Here is an 18,212-nt window from a genome sequence, read left to right as displayed (position 1 = left end):
AGAAGATGAGGAACCTGCGGCCCTCCAAGTTCTTGAGGAATACAACTCCCATCAGTCCCAGCCATCATGGACAATGTATTCAGGATCAGCAGGCAGCATTCAACCAAGTAATTATGGCACCCCTGGCAGATGTTCAGGGAGATGTGCCTTTTTTCTTACATAACCGAAGAACAGGGTACCATGTAACATTAATTCAAAATGTGTTGTTTAAGCAAACATGATCCCTTGTATTTGGCACATATCTGCTCTTATGTAAATATGTGCCTTGAGATGCAATGAAGCCCACAAACACAACCAGGTACGAAAGAAGTGGAAATTGCATTGAGGACAGGCATGTAGAGCTGATTGATGCCTTCTAAAAGCCAATCCCAGGCAGGGATATAACTCTGTTTTCTAGCCTGCTTGCTTCAGATAGCAGCAACTGCTTTCCAGGGAAGGGAGTAACATTTACGGCATAATACATTTATTCTGAGAACTGCTTTTGATGTGTAGGCTCGGCTTAAAGAGACACGACAGCTGGGTATGCTTAGGGTTTCTGAGAATAGCCCTCTCTCTTGGCCAGGTCTAGTTTGGAGGCCAGCCATCCAGTGGCCCTTCCTGCACTTTCTTGTTGCCAGAGACAAGGCGGTGGGAACTTTCTACTTCTATGAAAGCAGGGGGGGGGGGTTGAAATACATGGTTGCAAAATCATCTAATGGCTTTGGTTGGCTTTTCTTTGTGTGTGTTTTTTTACTGGGATCCCTCCCTCCCCCCAAGCCAAATCCATCAGCTGAAGCTGGATGCAAAAGATAAACACTTACTAACAAATTAAATAGTTCTGAGCCCAGGAATATGATTTGGGTACTAAAACTGAACTGAGCACACAAAATGCCCACTCCACTTTCGCCACCTTCATAACCACAAGCAGCATCAACATCTTTCTTCATTCCAGCAATGCAATTGGGTGGGAGCAGGTCATTTAGTTCCTGTTGCTGTTAAACAACTGAGAGTCTGCAGTCCTTGCCAATTTACTGCAAATCAACCAGCAATCTGTCAGTATATCCCCGTCTACCCTGGCTTGATCTAATGAGCATCCCCTCCTTCTAAATCCATGCAGCTTTGACCACAGACTGCCCTGCAGTGTTGGAGAAGCGTGTGATGGGAATTGTGGCTCCTCTCCAGATGGAAAAGACCCAGCCAGCTCCTGCCACTAAACCCTTTGGGCACAAGCCGGCTCTATGAGAACAGAGGCTTTCTCAGCATTTCCAGCTGCAAGAGTGACCTTTGGAGCTTTCCCAATGGCCGTCACATGGACTTGTTACAGGCCACTGCTGCCACTCCAGACTAGCTACCACCTTTAGGAAACCACAGCAGAGAAGCATGGCTCCCCTGCCAAGGAACACTGGTAGGATGCCAGGCACTGACACTCAAACACTGAAGAACATCCCATCAGATTGCATGGAAATCATTTAGGATGATGAGCACTTTGGGGGCTCTGGAGGCAGCAGCCCCTTCAGCCTCCCTCTCTTTCTCTTTTGCTCTCCTTGCCAGACTCATTTTGTTCCAGAAAAGGGTATTTTTTTTTTCCATTTTGCCTGCTGCTGTTTGCTTATGAAAGATTTCAGCAGAGAAAGTGAACCTTGGATTTGGCTACGTCCACACCATACATTTAAAGCACATTTAAATTAGTGATGGATTGGCTGGATTTATATCCCACCTTTTATCCAAGAAAATAAAGGTGGCACATGGTTCCTTCCCCACCCCCACGCACACCCCTGAAAGGGTGGTGTAGATGTGAAGAGGCTCTGGGAGCAGCTGGCTTGGAAAGAGGCAGGAAACGCCCCACCCACCCCCAATTCTTCGGGAAAAGGGAGTCTCGCTCTCCTGATGGGAGGGGGACGCCTGCTTCTGCCAAAGAGAGGTCTGCGCATGCTTGTCCTGAGGGGCTGTTCCCAATCCAGGCACGGCTCGGAGAAGGGAGGCGGCGGCACTCCTCCTCCTCCTCCTCCTCCTCCACCCACCCTCGCGCTCTCGTAAGGCGGGCACAAGCCGTCCCAGCCACGCAGAGCCGGCGCAGGAGGTTGGGCTCCAGCACACGGCTTGAGATGCATTGTTCCTGTGGGGAGGCTCGGAGCTGGAGGTGGCGGCGAGGGTGGCGACGGCGAGGGTTGGTGGCTGCGGAGCCCCTCCATCTCGGGCCTCTCCCCGTCTCCCTTCGCGCCGCGGGGCTGTAGGAAACGGGCCCAGCGGCTCTCTAAAGAGCTCTGCTGTCCTCCGTCGCTCGCCTCCCTTCCCCCGAACCGTTGGGCTGAGCACAGGCGGGGGCAGGGCAGCGCAGGCGCCTCCAAGGGGCTGGTGATGCCCACAGCTGGGAAGGGTCAGCCGGCGCTGGCGCCCTCGCCAGGTAACCCCGACCCTGTCCGCCCGGCGCGGAGCTGTCCAAAGAGGGCAGAGACCCGCAGGAGCTGTCCGTGGTGCTGAAACCTTCTACGCAGGAGCCGCGTCAGTTAAAAGTGCGCCGCTGCCCTCCGGGAACCCCGTCTGCTCCCATCGGCGAGTTCCAGCCCAGCGCCTCCTCCAGCGCGGAGCTGTCCAAAGAGGGCGGCGACCCGCGGACTCTCTCCCTGGTGCTGAAAAGCCTTGCTAGAGGAGGAGCTCCAAGAAGGGACTTTGAACGGTGCACCTTTGCCCTCCCTGATCCCTGCCTCCTCCTGGCCCGACTGCTCCCATCGGTCGGTTCCAGCCCAGCGCCTCCTCCCGCCCGGATCCAGTTGCGCGGCGACTAAGCTACTAGATCTGGTGGAGAAAGGAGACCCAGCCGAGTCTGCCTTTCCAGGAGCCATGGCTGCGCTAACGAAGGTGGCCGCCGCCTCTTCCCTGCTGGTGGTGGTCCTTTGCGGTAGGTGCTTCCCGCCTGCGGTCTAGGAAACCATGTGAAACGTGTGTATTTGTGAGACAGCCAGAGAGAGGGGTTCCGTTTCAGTGGTTAGGATCCCTGAGAAGGTCCTCTATGAAGTCATTAATTGCCGAGTTGCCCCGGGGGCCTGAGCAGCTCCTCGAGAGAGAGAAGGGTTGCCATGGCGAGCTATTGTGCACCACTTTAATTAAGTAAGGGGAGGGTTGTGGTTGTTTCCCGGTTGGACAGAGTCAAAGCGCAACCATGGGCCTCGTGCACTTGGATCTGCACGTGCACGATATCGAGTGAAGCCGGAGGAAAATTGGTTGCAAATTGCAATGACTTTCATATTAACTTTCCTTCCCCCCACCCCACCCCAAGGAGGGCCTTAGGGAGCTGCCTTCTACCAGTCAGATCGTTGGTCTATCTAAATCAATATTGTCCCAAGGTTTCAGGCAAGGAGTTTCTTCCAGCTCTGCTTGGCTGGTGGAGATGCTGGGAATTAAACTTGGAGCTTGCTTTCTCTCTAGGGAGTCTTTAGAAAAGGAGGCAACAGCCCAAGTACCTTTAAATTCCCATGTCAAAACTGAGTTTCAAAGATGTTTTCAAGGGGCTTCCAACCATTTCTTCTTCTTTTTACATTTTACCTCCAAAATACAGCTGCAATAGTGAATCCAGCAGTATTCAGCCAAGACTTTGGATTCCATGCTGTATCTTAGAACACAGCAGTTTGTCTGAAAAGCCTTACAGAGAAACAACCCCTTAGACTGTGGATTTGTCCCTTGTCAGACCGCCCAGTTAAACTGTAGATCCCAAGGCAACAGAGGAACAGCTGGGAATTAAGCCTGTAAAAATGGATAAACAGGTGTTGGAAGTGTCACGGGGAAAGGGTTGTGCCTCACTGAAGGAGAACATGTTTGCGAAAGTCCAAATTTTTGTGCCAACTTTTATTTAAAGCATTGTGGGAGGACAGAATGCACAGACAATTGCATCCTTGCTCTTCAGTCAATTCTGTGCACTTTGAGAGTTGAGAGCATTTTCACATGCCACACTTAACAGTTTGTTTAGGGTACATTGCTTCCCTCCCCCCCACACATCTGCAATTCCCTAATTTGGCTAAAATGTGCATTCAGTTTTAAAATGGCTGTCTTCTCTTTTCTACATTCCCTGAACAACATTCTCACATGTGTACAGAAATGGTACAGGAGGGGATTCAGAAATGCTTTCAGAGTTCTGTGCAAAAATGCTCTTCAGAGTAATGTAAATGAAACCCCAGAGCAATATGCGGGATTCTTGGCTCGAGGAAGTCGGAGATGTTTTTCCTGAACCCCATGTCTCTTGGGGAAACACTGGCACTGTTTGCTTAGCAAAAAGAAGCTGTCGTTGTTCAGTGTCAGTTAGAAAGGGTACAGTAAACATTATCTACATGCTTGGCTAGTAGCATTTAAGAGGGAAACATTCAAACTGTTGAGTAGGATCTGACTTGGTGCCAGCTGTTCACATGAACTTGCGCAAATTGTGCTATGTATAAGAAAGCCAGAATGATACTAATTCTGACATCCTAATTCTCACATAAGAATGGTGATGAAAAGCTCTGTCGAGTCTGGTAGACTGCAATACTGTGTTGGGGATAGGAATTTTGAGGGGGGGGGATTTTATCATTCACATTTTATGCTTCTGCCTTTTTTAAATGTTGTGAGCTTTTAGGATGAAGTAGCCTTTTACAGATGTCATGTGTGTATAGAAATATAGGTTTTCATAATGTGTTTTGCAGGGTCTCTGGAGAAATGTAAAGAACATAATATTAAAAAAAAGAACCTGGGAGGGAGAGGAGAAAAAGAAAGGTGACATTTGCCTTTCTGATTCAAAAAAGAATTTGCGGTTCTGTGTTATATAACCTCTGGTTGGTTGACTGTATGTCACATGTGCTTCAATTGTAGCCCAAATAATCAAAGCAACATTGAAATCTCACAATTCAGATTTCTGTGTTGGGGGAATGAGATGGGACACTGCATAAATCTGCAAAGCACTAGTAAATTCAGCACCAAGTTATTATTTAATGTGGATTATTAGTTGAGATCAGCATAGGATGGAAGGTTTTTGGAAATCCTGATATTTAATCCATTCTCAATGAATGCCAGTGTTGAATTAAGAGATTTATTTTCACTGAGAATCAGAAGCGCCTTGAATAACAGATTGTTCTCTGTGTCACTCCACCCCCTCTCCATGTGTTTGTGTGTTCCTCTGTCTTTTTCCCATCTTGGAAATGGGTCCCTCTCCCAATTGCACTATATGCTCACATATCCAAACTGGGCTGCTGATCCATGGCTTTCCAGTGGGTGTCTGCTCTTCAGTCTGCGTTGAAGTACCATCAGAGACAGAGGCAGTCCAAGGGTCGCGCATGAAGCTGCTGTGTATCTCCTGCATGAAGCGAGAGGAGGTTTCTGCCAACACTCTGGTTCAGTGGTACTATAAGACTGAAGGGGGCATAGATGAGCCTGTAAGTATTACACTGGGTGCCTCAAGCTATGAGCCTGTGAGATGAGAAATGGAAAAAGGGACCAGGAGATGTTATTCTCTTCCTTGATAAAGGGTGGGAGGAAATAAGGAAATAAGGTGAAAAGGATAAATCTGCGGTAATGGGTGGCAGGGAAAACCAGCAAAATGAGGATCATTTGCAAAGGCATAAGTCTTTGCCTATAACTAGACATTTATTAATAGATGTTTTGATGAGGGTGCAACAAGATTCTCATCTGGGTCCTCAAACCCTATTAGGTGATCTGCACAGGAGGCTTTGCTGCGAGGAGGTAAGATCTGCTTTCCTAAAAGAGTTGCAAGGACTGAGCAGGAATCTTACCAACCGGGCTAGATCAGAACCAGGCAGGCTAGATCAGAAAGGTTAAATGTCCTGAGAGTTTAAATGCTGTTCACACATCTTTTCAGAAGCTCTCCGAAATATTTACTGGTTCGGGAAGTCATCATCCTGGCAAAACAAAGTGCTAAACTCCAGTTTATTCACAGAGCAGCTGAAGAAAACATATTGGTGTGATAAATGCTTTTGCATTGCTTCCTCTTTTTCTGTTCTGACACACAAGGACAGCTGTTCCACAGCTGTTTTTAGACCTCAGTTATGATACCTGGCAAAGCACCCAGTGTTGGCCACACTACTGTTGAAATGCCCCTGTAGTATAATCCAAAGAGACTATCTGTTCATGTTTATTCTTGGGGGTCATGTGTCATTCTCTCCTGCTCTGTACTATTGCCACCTTATTTTCTTGTTCAAGGGGAGCGTATTAAATGCCGATTCACACATGCATTTGTCACATGTTTTCTTTGTATTCTATATCCATTGGAGCAGGGAAGAAGAGTTTAAGATTAGGGAGGGCTCTGAAGAAGATCTTTAAAAGAAGACTTTTCCAAAGAAACACTTTAAGCAGTCTGGTTTTGTTCCTTGCAACAGAAGACAGCACAGAGGTCTGAAAATAACAGCATCCTTCCTTATTCTGCTCCCTACAGATCTACAAGTATGAAAATGAGAAGCAGGAACTTGGGAGCCGCTTCCGTGGTCGGCTCCAATGGGACGGGAGCATAGACATGCAGGATGTGTCCATCTCTGTTCTCAACATCTCTTTGAATGATTCGGGGATCTACACCTGCAATGTCACTCGGGAATTCAACTTCGAGGTTCATCGACCAGTTGTCACCCGCTCTACACTGATCCGTCTCACGGTGGTGGAGGAGGGTATGAAGGATGACGGGCATGTCCCTTAATTCTGGTGCCTCTTGGCAGTGGGTCTCTTGCAATTGCACACAAGATGGTGATACAGAAGTTGGTATTTTGTGTAAGGAGGGGGGGGAGAAACTCCTCAAGTTTCAAGCACTTTCTCCCACATTTGCATTCTGTAAAGCAGGCTGAAGGGTTTGCCAAGGGCCAAATTAAGGATGACTTCCTAGGTGGTCCAGAGACACTCGCTGTGGGGCTGGTTAAACACGGATGGCATTTTATAGCCTTGATGCCACTATGTGGGGGGGGGGGAGAGAAGGTGGACATTTTCTCTTCTTACGGTGGACATCTGTAGAAGGGACACACAGTTCAAACTTGCAAGGGCCTGTTCATTTCTTACTTCCTTTAAAATACAAGGTATACATTTAGTGGCAGAATTAGGCCTGAAATCTTTTTGAATGATTTTCACTCCGTGTTAGTGAGCAGAACAAACGAGCAGCAAAATTTGCATGTGTACAGTTTTGCCTTCGGAAAACTTGGTTCCAAAAGCTTACTTTGGAGCTTTATCCCACCAATCTTTTGTCACCATTCCCCACAAGGGACAATTGGGGAGCTGAGGCAGAATGTAATGAAACGGGGCTTGTGATGCACCTGGTGTAATAATATGTATATGGCATTGTATTCCACACTGGCCAAGTTTTAGGCCAGGTGTTAAAATAGTCCCTTAATTCAAAACTATAGACTTTTGCTTCTGTCTGCCCTCTAAAACAGAATCCTCCCACTCCCACAAAACTTTTTGGTCATTAGGAAACTCATGTCTTCCATATGGCACTATAGTTTTAGTTCAGAGTTTGTTTACCTGCAAAAATAGTAGAGGTTCTTTCCCACCTCCAGTCACCCCAGATTTGAACTCAGTTCACAACAATGTTTATCATAAGAATGTAAGAAGAGCCTGTGGCCCACCTAGTCCAGCATCTGTGCTCACAGATGCTTATGGAAAACCCTCAAGCGCAGGAGCGCTCTCCTCTTCCAGCAACTCATATGCATAATAAGTATTACAGCTTCCACCCATGAAGGTCACTAGTGGCTATTGAAAACCTCCTCTTCCATGCATTTACTCAATCCTCATTAAAGTCATTCCAATTGGTGACCATCACTGCCTCTTGTTGGAGGAAGTTACTCTCTCTCTCTCCCCCCCCCCCACTCTCTCTCTCAAATCTATCCTGAATCTTTCAACATTCAGGATGTCCATTAATTCTAGTGTTATGAGGGAGAAAACCTCTTCTTTCTCCATGCCAAGCATAATTTTATAAATGCCCACTATGTCACCTCTTATTTGTCTTTTCTCTGAACTAAAAAGTCCCAAGTCCTTGTAGGGAATCACATCATCATTTAGTTTACTTCAATGAGTCGTCAAAACTGGGCTCATTGGGGGGAAAGGGTTGTCCATAGGCTGTTCTCTAATGGCTTGCTGAGACTGTCAGTTTCAACAGAAGCAGCGCTAAATGATTGTTGAACTAAATATGGCTCCCTCCTGTTGCATCTCATTCCTTACGCTGTGTCTATATTGTTTTTTTTCTCTCTCCCCCTCTGCCAACAGCTGTGTACCCCTTTCTCTGTGTCCTTATTTTCCTCTGTCTCCTTCCCTTGCTGAAGATCCCTCCCTGAGTTTCTTGGTGGTTCTGTTTCCTTGTCTTCAGCACAATATAGAACATCTGCAAATGGGGAAGTAAAGAAACAGGAAACAAAAGGAGAGCCTGTCAGGGTTCCAGGATGGGCACAGACGTAGCTCTGTTTGTCCCAAGCAAAGTATGTCATCTGAGCGACTCTGCACGTTTGCGCATGCGCTAAGGAGAACATATAGAATCATAGAATAATAGGGTTGGAAGGGACCCTAGGGGTCATCTAGCCCAACCCCCCTCAATTGCACCTAAAGTGCATGTGCAAATGTCAGCCTTATTGCCAATGGTGCGGTGGGTGGCACCACAAAGTCTTCTAAGAGATGGTAGAACCTCAGTTGTCTCATCCAGTTCTAGTGGTGATCCAGCTTTCACCTCATTTAGCCTCTCAACATTTTTTGATTATTCAAAAGCTCTGATCCTCCCAACACTTGGGAGTGTTTGGTTATAATGTGCATTACATCATGTTCTGCATGAGTATTTCATCCAGATTGTAAAGAATGATATGGGGGCACTATGGTCTATGGAAAAGAAATTCTATACATTGCTCTACAAATAGCCTGAGGTTGTACTGTTCTACTGAGGTGGTGGTACAGTGGGATCCTTGCTCAGTTTGCAGCCACCAGCTGGCGAATGGGAACTTTAGGTTTTTAGGTTTTTAGGAACTTTAGGTGTTTAGGTTCCTGGCTGCAGGATACCAGTAATTTTCCAGTTGGCACAATCCATTCCATGAGCCGATAGGCATGCAACTGCCTACTGGGCTGGCACAGAGCTTACAGTCCGAGCCAGAAAAGAGAGCCGCTCAGTTTCTGCATGGCAAATTACTTCCATATAGGAAGATATAGAAAACCACACAAGCTCACAGGTTTCCAAAAGATGGCTGCAAAGCAGGACACCATGCTCTGTGGCCCACCAAGGTGGCTTTGCTCACGTGGCTCTTTCCCTTTCTTGTCCTCTACACAGCTGGAGAAGACTTCACATCTGTCATCTCTGAAATAATGATGTATATTCTCTTAGTCTTCCTCACTTTGTGGCTGCTGGTAGAAATGATCTACTGCTACAGGAAAGTTGCCAAGGCAGAGGAGGTTGCTCAGGAAAATGCGTAAGTGAACATAAGAATGTAAGAATAGCCCTGCTGGGTCAGACCAAGAGCCCATCTAGTCCGGCGTCCTGCTCTCAGACATCCAGAGCCCCCCAAGGGAAGTGTGCAAGAAGGACCTGAGTGCAAGAGCACTTTCTCCTTCTGTGGTTTCCAACACTTGGTATTCAGAAGCATTGCTGCCTCCAGTTGTGGAGGCAGAGCATAGGGTTGTGGCTAGCAGCCATTGATAGCCTTCTGCTCCGTGATGCTGACAAACTGCAGCTGGTCCAACATGCAGCAACCAGATGATTGGCTAAGATTCCATATCGGAGTTCATAAAACCACAATTTTAAAATGGTGGCAAAATCATCTCTGTCCAAAAGAAGATGAATCCAGGAGCTGATACAGGTATCTTGAACTAGAACTTTGGGGGGGGGGAGCTTTAAACTTTGCCCCTGCCAAATCAGAATCTGAATCCAGTCACACATCCTAGTGCCCAGCTACTTGCAATGGGAGGAAAGCCATTTTCTCTCATTCAAACAGCAGGTGTAGCAGCAGTAAGGATTTCTATCGGATGGCAGAGGCAAATGGTTAACCCCAGACACATACACACCACAGTCCAAATCTGACTCCCCACCTCCCATGCTGGCTTAAAAACAACAACAAACGGATAAGCAAAAGTGAGCTACATTATCAACATCACATCTGTTTCAGGAAGATTTTAATGTTTGGTGTTTTGTTGTGTCCTTCCCCATGTAAACCTCTTTTTAAAATTGCCAGTTCAGGACTTTCTCCTTGAAGTACACTTTTCACCTTGCTCTCCAGGACTGACTACCTTGCCATCCCTTCAGAAAACAAGGAAAATTGTGCTGTGCCAGTGGAGGAGGAGTAGAAGATGAAACCACATAGGCATACAGTGTGCAAAAAAAGGTGAAAAAGCTCTGTGCAAATCACATGGCAGCAGGGGAGGGCATTGGCTGTCTAGCAAATTTAAATCTGTGTGCAGGCACCACCATGGGGGTCATTCATGATCTCAAGGCCCAAGGAAGCTACTGAGCATATTTGAAAATGTTCAGATATGATCTGTGGGTGGAATGTGGATTGCTGTAGACAGGTCTGCAATGATTCCAAGTGACTCCAACAGCAAGAACTCTTCCAGGGATTATGGAGTAGAAGACATGGTGCCATCTTGAGATTTCCCCCCTTGTACGTATTTTGCTGAAGGTAAGAGTCCAAAGCAGTCTTCCTGACAGAGAATTCAAAGTACAAGAAACAAAAAACAATTTTAGGGGGTCCAAAAGGTAGGTAATTGGTGATGCACTAAAACTCCTCTCCTATGTGTGACTTCTACAAGCAGGGGTTGTGTTTTGCTCATGCAGGTTTTCACCTAATCTTCTGAAAGTGGAAGGTGAATCACAGTCTGGCTCTTTTTCCTTGTTTTCAGAGACTTGGCAGACACAAGGAGTAAGTCACCACAGCCAGGTTTTGCAGGAGCCCAAGACCAGGAACCATGAGGAAGTGTAAATTTGTTTCCGTTTGTCTGGAACATCGCACTGCTTTGACTTCATGGCTCTCATTCCTTGAGCAATCAGCCCATTTGTTAAAGACTTTCCTTTGAGGCATGCAAAGTCGGGGGGGGGGAGAGGTGCAGTACCTCCTCTGTTGCCCATCGCCTCAACAACTCTGTAAATACTCACTCATCTCTCGCTAGCACAGACTTTCCTTTGGGTGCATTCAGACATCACAGCTTCCTCAGCATTAAGTGGCATCCATTTAGTCATCATTGCTTTTGGTGTTAATTTCACCAAATCTGGAGCCCCAGATTTTCCTAGGGAAGCAGATAACAGTGGGTCTGTTTTGGCCAATACCTCCAGGAGCAAAAGAAAAGCCAGGCAGAAGCAATACAGTAATTGAACTGTTTAGTTTTTCATGAACCTGTGGCACAGGAGGAGGAAATGCTCGAGCCAGAGATGTTTCCGAGGTACATAGTGCACTGCTAAGAGTGGTGATATTATACAGATACTAGATTGAGCCCTGGGGTAAGAGTGTGGCCATGAAGCACCCTCTCTTTGCATCGTATGTGATTTCCATGTTGCAACACTCCATAGTATGTCATATACTGTGTGTAAATAGGACAAGAGTCGTTAACTTGGGCATTCTGTGATTTAGTCAAACCCAAGCAGCAAACTTCTAAAATAATTTCCAGCAGGATTCAGAGGGCAGTGGCAAATAACCACTTTGCAAAACATAATGTTGTGATGAAAGTTTAAATTCTCCTTAGTGTTTGACGCAGTGACCGAGATGCCCAGAATTGTAGGGGCTTTAAGTCAGGTCAGGTGTCCTTTCATGTACTTGAGAGACTGAAGCAGGTTGGAAAATTCTAACTGAAGGATCGGTGGAAGATAGCAACGTGAACCTTCCATTTCAAAGAGAAGCACTGTGCTTTTAATAACCGCACGGCACTGAAAAAAATTATTCAGCTATTCCAATCTCAAACAAAGCCTGCCACTGCCAGTACCATGTTATGCCCTCCAATTGCCATATACTATTTTATTATCAGGCAGGGGTGATGTAATTCCAGGTTCACAGGCCTGATCTGCCCCTGCTATCATATTTTTCTGCCCCCTCTTCCAAGACCCAACCAAATTTGGCAGCAGCAAAGGAAGAGGGGAAATAACACAGAGGGCCAGCCCAGCACCCAGATAGGGGTGCAAATCTCTCACTTCCCGGTCATCAGACCAACTTTAATGAAGAGGAAACAAGACCCACTGCCATCACCCTTAACTGATCTGCACAGATCAGCTGAAGAGGAAAGCTGTCTGCCTTTGTGCATAAGACAGCATGGGGTGGTCACAGCCACAACTTGTCCTTAGAGGGTTGGGCCAAGGTGGGCTTGTCCCCCTGGGCCAGTAAAAAAGCCACCCACCCATTAGAAGGTCTGCATAAATAAAATCTAAACTTCTATCTCGTAATGGTTTGCTTTATGGTGGGGTAGAACACTGAGCACAATTTTTCTTTTCAGCAAAGGAATCTGAAGACACTGCAGGGGCGCAAATATTAAGCCTAGCTGTTTGGTTGGATCAGATTATTGCCTAGACTTGCATTATTTTCTTTCACAGTAAATGATAGTATTAGAAAAAGCATGAATAGCAAAGTACTTTGCTGTAGTTAAAGACCACAACCCACCACAAAGACTCATTGTAGACTTAACGGCAAACCATGGCTTGTTGCTACAAACATGAGTGGCAGGGTTATGCCTCCTTCTCTCCCTCTGCCATGCTTCTGTTTTCTCTGGGGAGAGCTAAGCCATGAGGCCAGATCGTCACAGCAGCAGAATGAGCAGGGTTGCAATTGGAAGTTTCTGAACAGAGGTTGCATGGCCATGTGCCAGGGTTTTGTTAGGGATTGGACTAAATGACCCTTGGGAGACCTTCCAGCTCTAAAATTTGATGAATCTACAATTCCTCTCTAGGAGTCCACAGTGGTTCATTCAAACCACATCATGGTTTAGCTTAGTATTGTGTGTGAACCAGGTCCCTGTCTCAGTAATTTTTGGAGCAATCCTGTAAGCTTTTTTTTTTAATCCCCCCCCCAAAAAAGTATAGTAATGCTGATGCTACTCAGCAAGCATATACCTGTACTAATTCGTTAATCATATTTATGAAGCTTATATCTGAAGCTTAGAGCTGTAACTCACCTTCTTCAACATGTCATGCTTCGTGGAGTTACTCAAATTGTGAACCAAAGCAGCACCCATAATTCCACATGGCGAAGGTTCCAGCTGTCATGCCCACTTTAAGCACACTCCATCACATCCTGCAGAAAGTAACAATGGAGGAGCTTTCTTCGCACTAAGGCCTCCTTCTTGATTTTGCCCATGATTTGCCATTTAACCCTTAGGAAGTTATCTTACCCTAATCCAGTTGAGCCTAAATCCAAGCTCTGCATTCTTTACCCGATATAATAAAATCTGGTAACACCCTCAGCTCTTGAGGTGGAGCAATTAAGTAGCAGTTCTGGAACCAGGAAAGCTTCAGAAGAATGAATGGTAAAGATAAACCCCTTAACGTTTTTTCTCCCATACGACTACTTCCATAATTCTTTAAGAAATAACACCTTCTTCTGCCTGCCTTCTAATGCAGTAGTTCATATGGGATTTCTGACGGTGAATACAACCTCCCTTGGTGGGATGCCTTACATGGGCATACAAAGGTAATCGTGTACAATGTCTTCAGCTCAAAAGGTAGACTGTGTCTTCTGTCTGCGATGTGTGTGGAAAAGGCACAGGAGATGTAGAAAACGGCAAAATAAAAAGTAAAAGAACCCACATGATGCTTTTTCTCTCTCTTTTGTTCATTATATTTTATTCATACTCTTATTCCATTTCCCCCCCCCCCCTAGCTACTTTACATTAAGATTTTGGCTTTGTAGCCTTTTTTTAAACTCCTAGTTTCTAGCAGTCAAGTTTGTGGTTGTTGTTTTTTTCCTTTTAAATCAATTTGTATACTAGACTTTGCGCACAGCGCAAAGTTTTTATTATAGTTACAGAGTCAGACACACAGACACAGCCAGACAACTCCTACAGACACAACCAGGGGTGTCCTTCTGCACATCAGCCCAATGCCAGAATTTTGTCTTCATACCACAGACCCTTCCAGCTGTGGGGAATATTTGGGAGGTGCGGAAGGGCTAGGGCCTCTGGTCTGTTCCCTTTATGTCTCTCCCCCCTGCCCCCCCCAAAAACCCACCCCTCCACCAATAAGGGTGTTGAAATGTAGTCAGGAAAACTTGCACATCTGAGAAACAATTGTCAGTAACTAAGCCAGATGTTCATGCTTAAGGTGGGGGGGGGGGAAGAGAGGTGGGTTTAAGGTCATCAGCACCACCACACGGGGAACATTATAATGAAGTGGCTGCTCATTTCTCAAGGAAGCAGTCACAGAAATCACTCTCCCAGACTCCAGAGGAGATTGAACAATGGAGAAATCACCCAAGCAGCTTCCAGTCCTTTGCTACATTATGCCACCATTCTCCCCCCCCCCCAAAAAAAAAACAATCCAATGCAAAGCTCAGGTTAGGAAGCCAGTCCTTCAAACCTTAGCAACAAAAACTGGCCAAAATAAAGTGAGGTAATTTTTTTAAAAATAATAATAATAATAAAGATGGGTCAGAGAGAGAAGGTACTCTGAGCCATGTGTGGATGTGATTCCTTCGGAAGGGAGTCTGCTTCCCTCACCGCATTCATTTCAGAAGACACTGCTGTCATGGGGAGGAAAGAAAAGCATGGGGGCAGCGCCAGGCCAGCCCTAGAGGGTGCCAAGAGCCTGGGAACTTGAGGGAAAGGGGAGAACAGGAAGTGGAATAAGGGCAGAATGCATAGACAGGTGAATTGCTACCAGGTTTCGCCTCTTTTCCAGTGGTGAGGGGAGAATATATCCTAGCAGAATCTGCTAAAGTTGAAATGGTCACACACACTCTCTTTCTCAACAAGGTGTGTGGCTGAAGCTCAGCAAGTCAGGGTGAGTGGTAACACTCCAATTTGGCTGATTAGCACATCTGGAGGGGTTAGGAAGGGGGTGTTATGGCACAAAAACAAGAGTCACCTGTGCTTTTGGTAAGCATGAGGGAGATGCCAGAGAATGAGAGAAGTAATTAGGAGGGGGGGGGGCATGGAGAACAAAATCTGAGAACCAACCCCCCCCACCACCACTTGTGCAACAGAAAGGCCATTGTGCAGGCTGGGTGTTCAGTTCCAGCATTTCCTCCACAATAAATTGTTAGGCTTTTTTTTTTTTAAAAAAAAGAAAAGTATTTGAGTCAGTCCAATTAATGAAACTGAGAAGGTGACAATGGGCCTGAGAAAAGAACAACAAATTGATCTGTGCCCCAAGGGTGATTGCTTTATAGGTCTGCTGGTGTCCTTTGCAGCTATGTTGAACTCGGTGGAGATGAAATCGCAGAATCAACTGGGGGCAGGAGAATGCAACTAATCAGTCGCAAAGCAAGTGTCCTCTAAGGATGTCCTTCCTCAAAGGAATCGTTTGCCAGGAGGTAGGCGGGATGCAGGAAGAGCGCCGGTACAACAGATCCTGCATCCTCATTGCACCTTTAACTCACCAAATGATAACCAGGTTGCAGCATCCTTAAGAAGACAGAGAAGGCAGCACATCTTTACCTTGCAACACCAATGAGCAATCCAGTAGGGAGGGTAGTTATATGCTCTAACTCAGTTCAAAGGGAGAAAACATCATCTTTCCTGTCTCTGATGGGGAAACTTTTGACCCTCCAGATATTGTCAGGCTGCAACTCCCATCATCCCTGGTCATGCTGGCTGGAGCTGATGAGAGATGAGGTCCCAACAATGCCTAGAGGGTAACTGATCCCCCATCCCTTAAAAAAACCAAATTAGATGTGCCTCAGTAAGACTGAATTAGGATCTTAATCCTGTCTCCCCAGAGCAGCAGAAGCCTTTCCTCCAGCTGCAAGGACAGCACCATGCAGAGACACAGGGATATTCCTTCGTCCTTGCAAATCTGCTTGCTCCGCAAAACTTAACAGGGTGGTTCTGAACACAGGAGCTATGCATGCAGGTTCAGTGCCCTTTGACAGGGATATCTATTGCCTTCCTGTACAGTCGGTAAGTCAAAGATCCCCAGCCATGGGAAAACTCTATGGGCTCAATGTGGACATTACTCCAGAGAGAGGGGGAAAGTAAAACTCACCTCCCCCCGACCCTCCGTGTGCCTTACTCTGTTCACAAAACACACAGTCCAACCATGGGGGCAGTGGCGGGAGGTGGGATCGTGGAAGAACAAGTCTGACCCTCTTAAAGAGTTTGACACGTTGCTCACTGAAATAAGGAGGCAGCTGTTTTGGGTCAGTGCTCAGTTGTGGGGAAAACAGCCCTTGAACTAGGACCTAGCCTGCAAAGGGGGTGGGGGTGCCTTTCCAACCTGTCCTTCAAACCACCAGGAATGATTCTTGCTGACAAGGATATGTTAGAAAAACCAGTGAACCACAGTTTCTTGTGAAATCTATACTGGTGGAAAAACAATCTTCCCTCCTCCTCTTCTTGCAAAACAAAGTAAACCCTACAGGAGCTTAATCTTCTGGGGCCCCGACTTATACAATTGCCACTTAAAAAGAAAAGAACGCATTTAAAATATAGAACTGCCATTTGACTAATTCCAGATCATTCTAATTTGTTGTTTAAAAAGTTCCCAGCATCTTAAAATTGGATGTTTTGCATGTCATTTCCCAAAAGCAGTGGCCAGGATATGGTCTAAACTCTGTATTTCTCCAGAGTTATCAGGGTTTGTTTGTTTGTTTTGCTTTGCTTTAGGTCACCAACACTGGGCTTGATTCTGCTACCAAAGGGTGTTCGAGGGTTTCACTTGATTAAAAAGAGTCGTCAGCAGCCTACCAACCTGCCCACCCTGAAACATCACCCCAAGACTATTCTCCCTATAACTTATTCCAGAGACAGTCATGCATGTGAGAGGCAGCTGCATCTGCCGAAAAGATACATTTGTCTGCTTAGGCAGTAGCAATTTCCTCATTTAGTGGTAAGGGGCTGATTTTCTTTCTGCACTTCTTCTGGATGCAGCGGGACACAAAAGATGCAAATAATCCATGCAAAAGGAGCTCGTGAACCGGGTTGAGGACTTCCAAGCATCCAAGCTCGGTACCATCAATTCACTTGTTTTCGGGAAGAGGGAAATGGGGGAAAGGTTTTTCTTTATGTGAAACTTGCTTTGGGACCCACCCGCCACTCTGGTAAGGATATATGTGTATAGCCCTTTCAGTGAAGCAGCAGTTTCCTACGATATATATAGATGGAAATGCAAATGCACAATGATCAGAGGGGTCTCCGACACCAAAAGGGGACACTGTCAAACTAAAACGAGGGGGGTATACATTCACCTAACTCCTCCCATTGAAGAGAATGAGCGTCAAGGACTGAGCTGAACCTGGGAGTGTTCAAGAAGCAATCCCTGGCTACCTGTATTGCAAAACTCGCTCCAGGACACAATGAGGTTGCTACGCCCTCCTGGGGGGCACATATTTTCCACTGGAGTTGCAGAAAGGGGTACGGGAAGCATGCACCAAGCCAGGTCAGCATTAAAAGGATAACCCTGTAAAAAGGAGGCTGTGAAGCAAACAGTTGGTTGATGGGCTACCCAGAGCCGTTCCAACAGAGCTTGCCAGGAAAAAAAGTGATAGCAGCAGTTAAGAGGGTTCATCCTGCCAGCCTCAGCGACTATCCTGAGAGCCAGAGTAGACAGTATCTCCTATAAGCAGCTTCTCGCTTTCAGTAAAATGTGGAGGGGAGGGTGAGTGGGTGGGATCTCATGCCTTCTGATTCTTCCCTTTGGGTGAAATACCCCCCCGACACACACACCCCAGACGGAGAGAGAGGGAGACAGACAGACGGACGGACAAACAGATACTAAGAGAGGTGTGGGGGAGGGCCCCAGGATGGCACGGGGTGCACTTTCCCACAATGCCTCAGTGCCGGGAGAGCACAACCCGGCCGTATCCTGCCCCTATCCCAGGTGACGCTCCATTTCATCCAGTGCTGGAGGTCGGATCAACACACCACTCTCTTCTCAGTACGTAGGCTTCATTTTTCTCTCGCTCTCTCTTTTAAAATCTGTATATAATATATATATATATATATTTATATTCTGTATATATATATATTTATATATTCTATGTACATGTATTGCACACAGTCCTCTGGCCGCACTTGGGTTCTGTCTGCTAGTGGAACCGTTTCCGTTTCTCGTCTGGCTCCGGCCGATATTCACGGGACCCAATTCCATTCTGGAGGTTTACTAGTGAGTCCTTCAT

The 18,212-nt window shown here is 46.4% G+C and overlaps 2 protein-coding genes across 14 annotated transcripts in view; one reads left to right on the top strand and one right to left on the bottom strand.

Annotated features, from left to right (window-relative positions):
* The window catches only part of SCN3B (sodium voltage-gated channel beta subunit 3), a 26,888-nt gene extending 11,740 nt beyond the window's left edge, over positions 1-15,148 (top strand). The window contains exons 2-7 of one of the 3 annotated variants that reach the window (XR_014558249.1): positions 1,097-2,878; positions 5,212-5,375; positions 6,392-6,617; positions 9,242-9,380; positions 10,185-10,302; positions 10,815-15,148. Coding sequence is in view for 2 of the 3 variants with exons in the window: in XM_083714158.1 (XP_083570284.1) it covers positions 2,821-2,878; positions 5,212-5,375; positions 6,392-6,617; positions 9,242-9,380; positions 10,185-10,251 (654 nt within the window). In the remaining variant the exon portion in view is untranslated. Of the gene's footprint in view, positions 1-1,096; positions 2,879-5,211; positions 5,376-6,391; positions 6,618-9,241; positions 9,381-10,184; positions 10,303-10,803 lie in introns of all 3 variants that reach the window. The other 2 variants (XM_083714158.1, XM_083714159.1) reach the window with 2 other exon arrangements.
* The window catches only part of GRAMD1B (GRAM domain containing 1B), a 212,365-nt gene continuing 207,859 nt past the window's right edge, over positions 13,707-18,212 (bottom strand). For 8 of the 11 annotated variants that reach the window (XM_083713961.1, XM_083713962.1, XM_083713957.1 and 5 more), the window contains one exon: positions 13,707-18,212. In XM_083713961.1, the coding sequence (XP_083570087.1) occupies positions 18,123-18,212 (90 nt within the window). In that variant the 3' untranslated portion in view covers positions 13,707-18,122. The other 3 variants (XM_083713956.1, XM_083713960.1, XM_083713959.1) reach the window with 1 other exon arrangement.

Source organism: Podarcis gaigeae, assembly GCF_964106915.1.
Source record: "Podarcis gaigeae genome assembly, chromosome: 15".
NCBI lineage: Eukaryota > Metazoa > Chordata > Lepidosauria > Squamata > Lacertidae > Podarcis > Podarcis gaigeae.
Note: the sequence above shows the minus strand (reverse complement) of the source record. Positions and strands in the feature narration are given on the sequence as shown.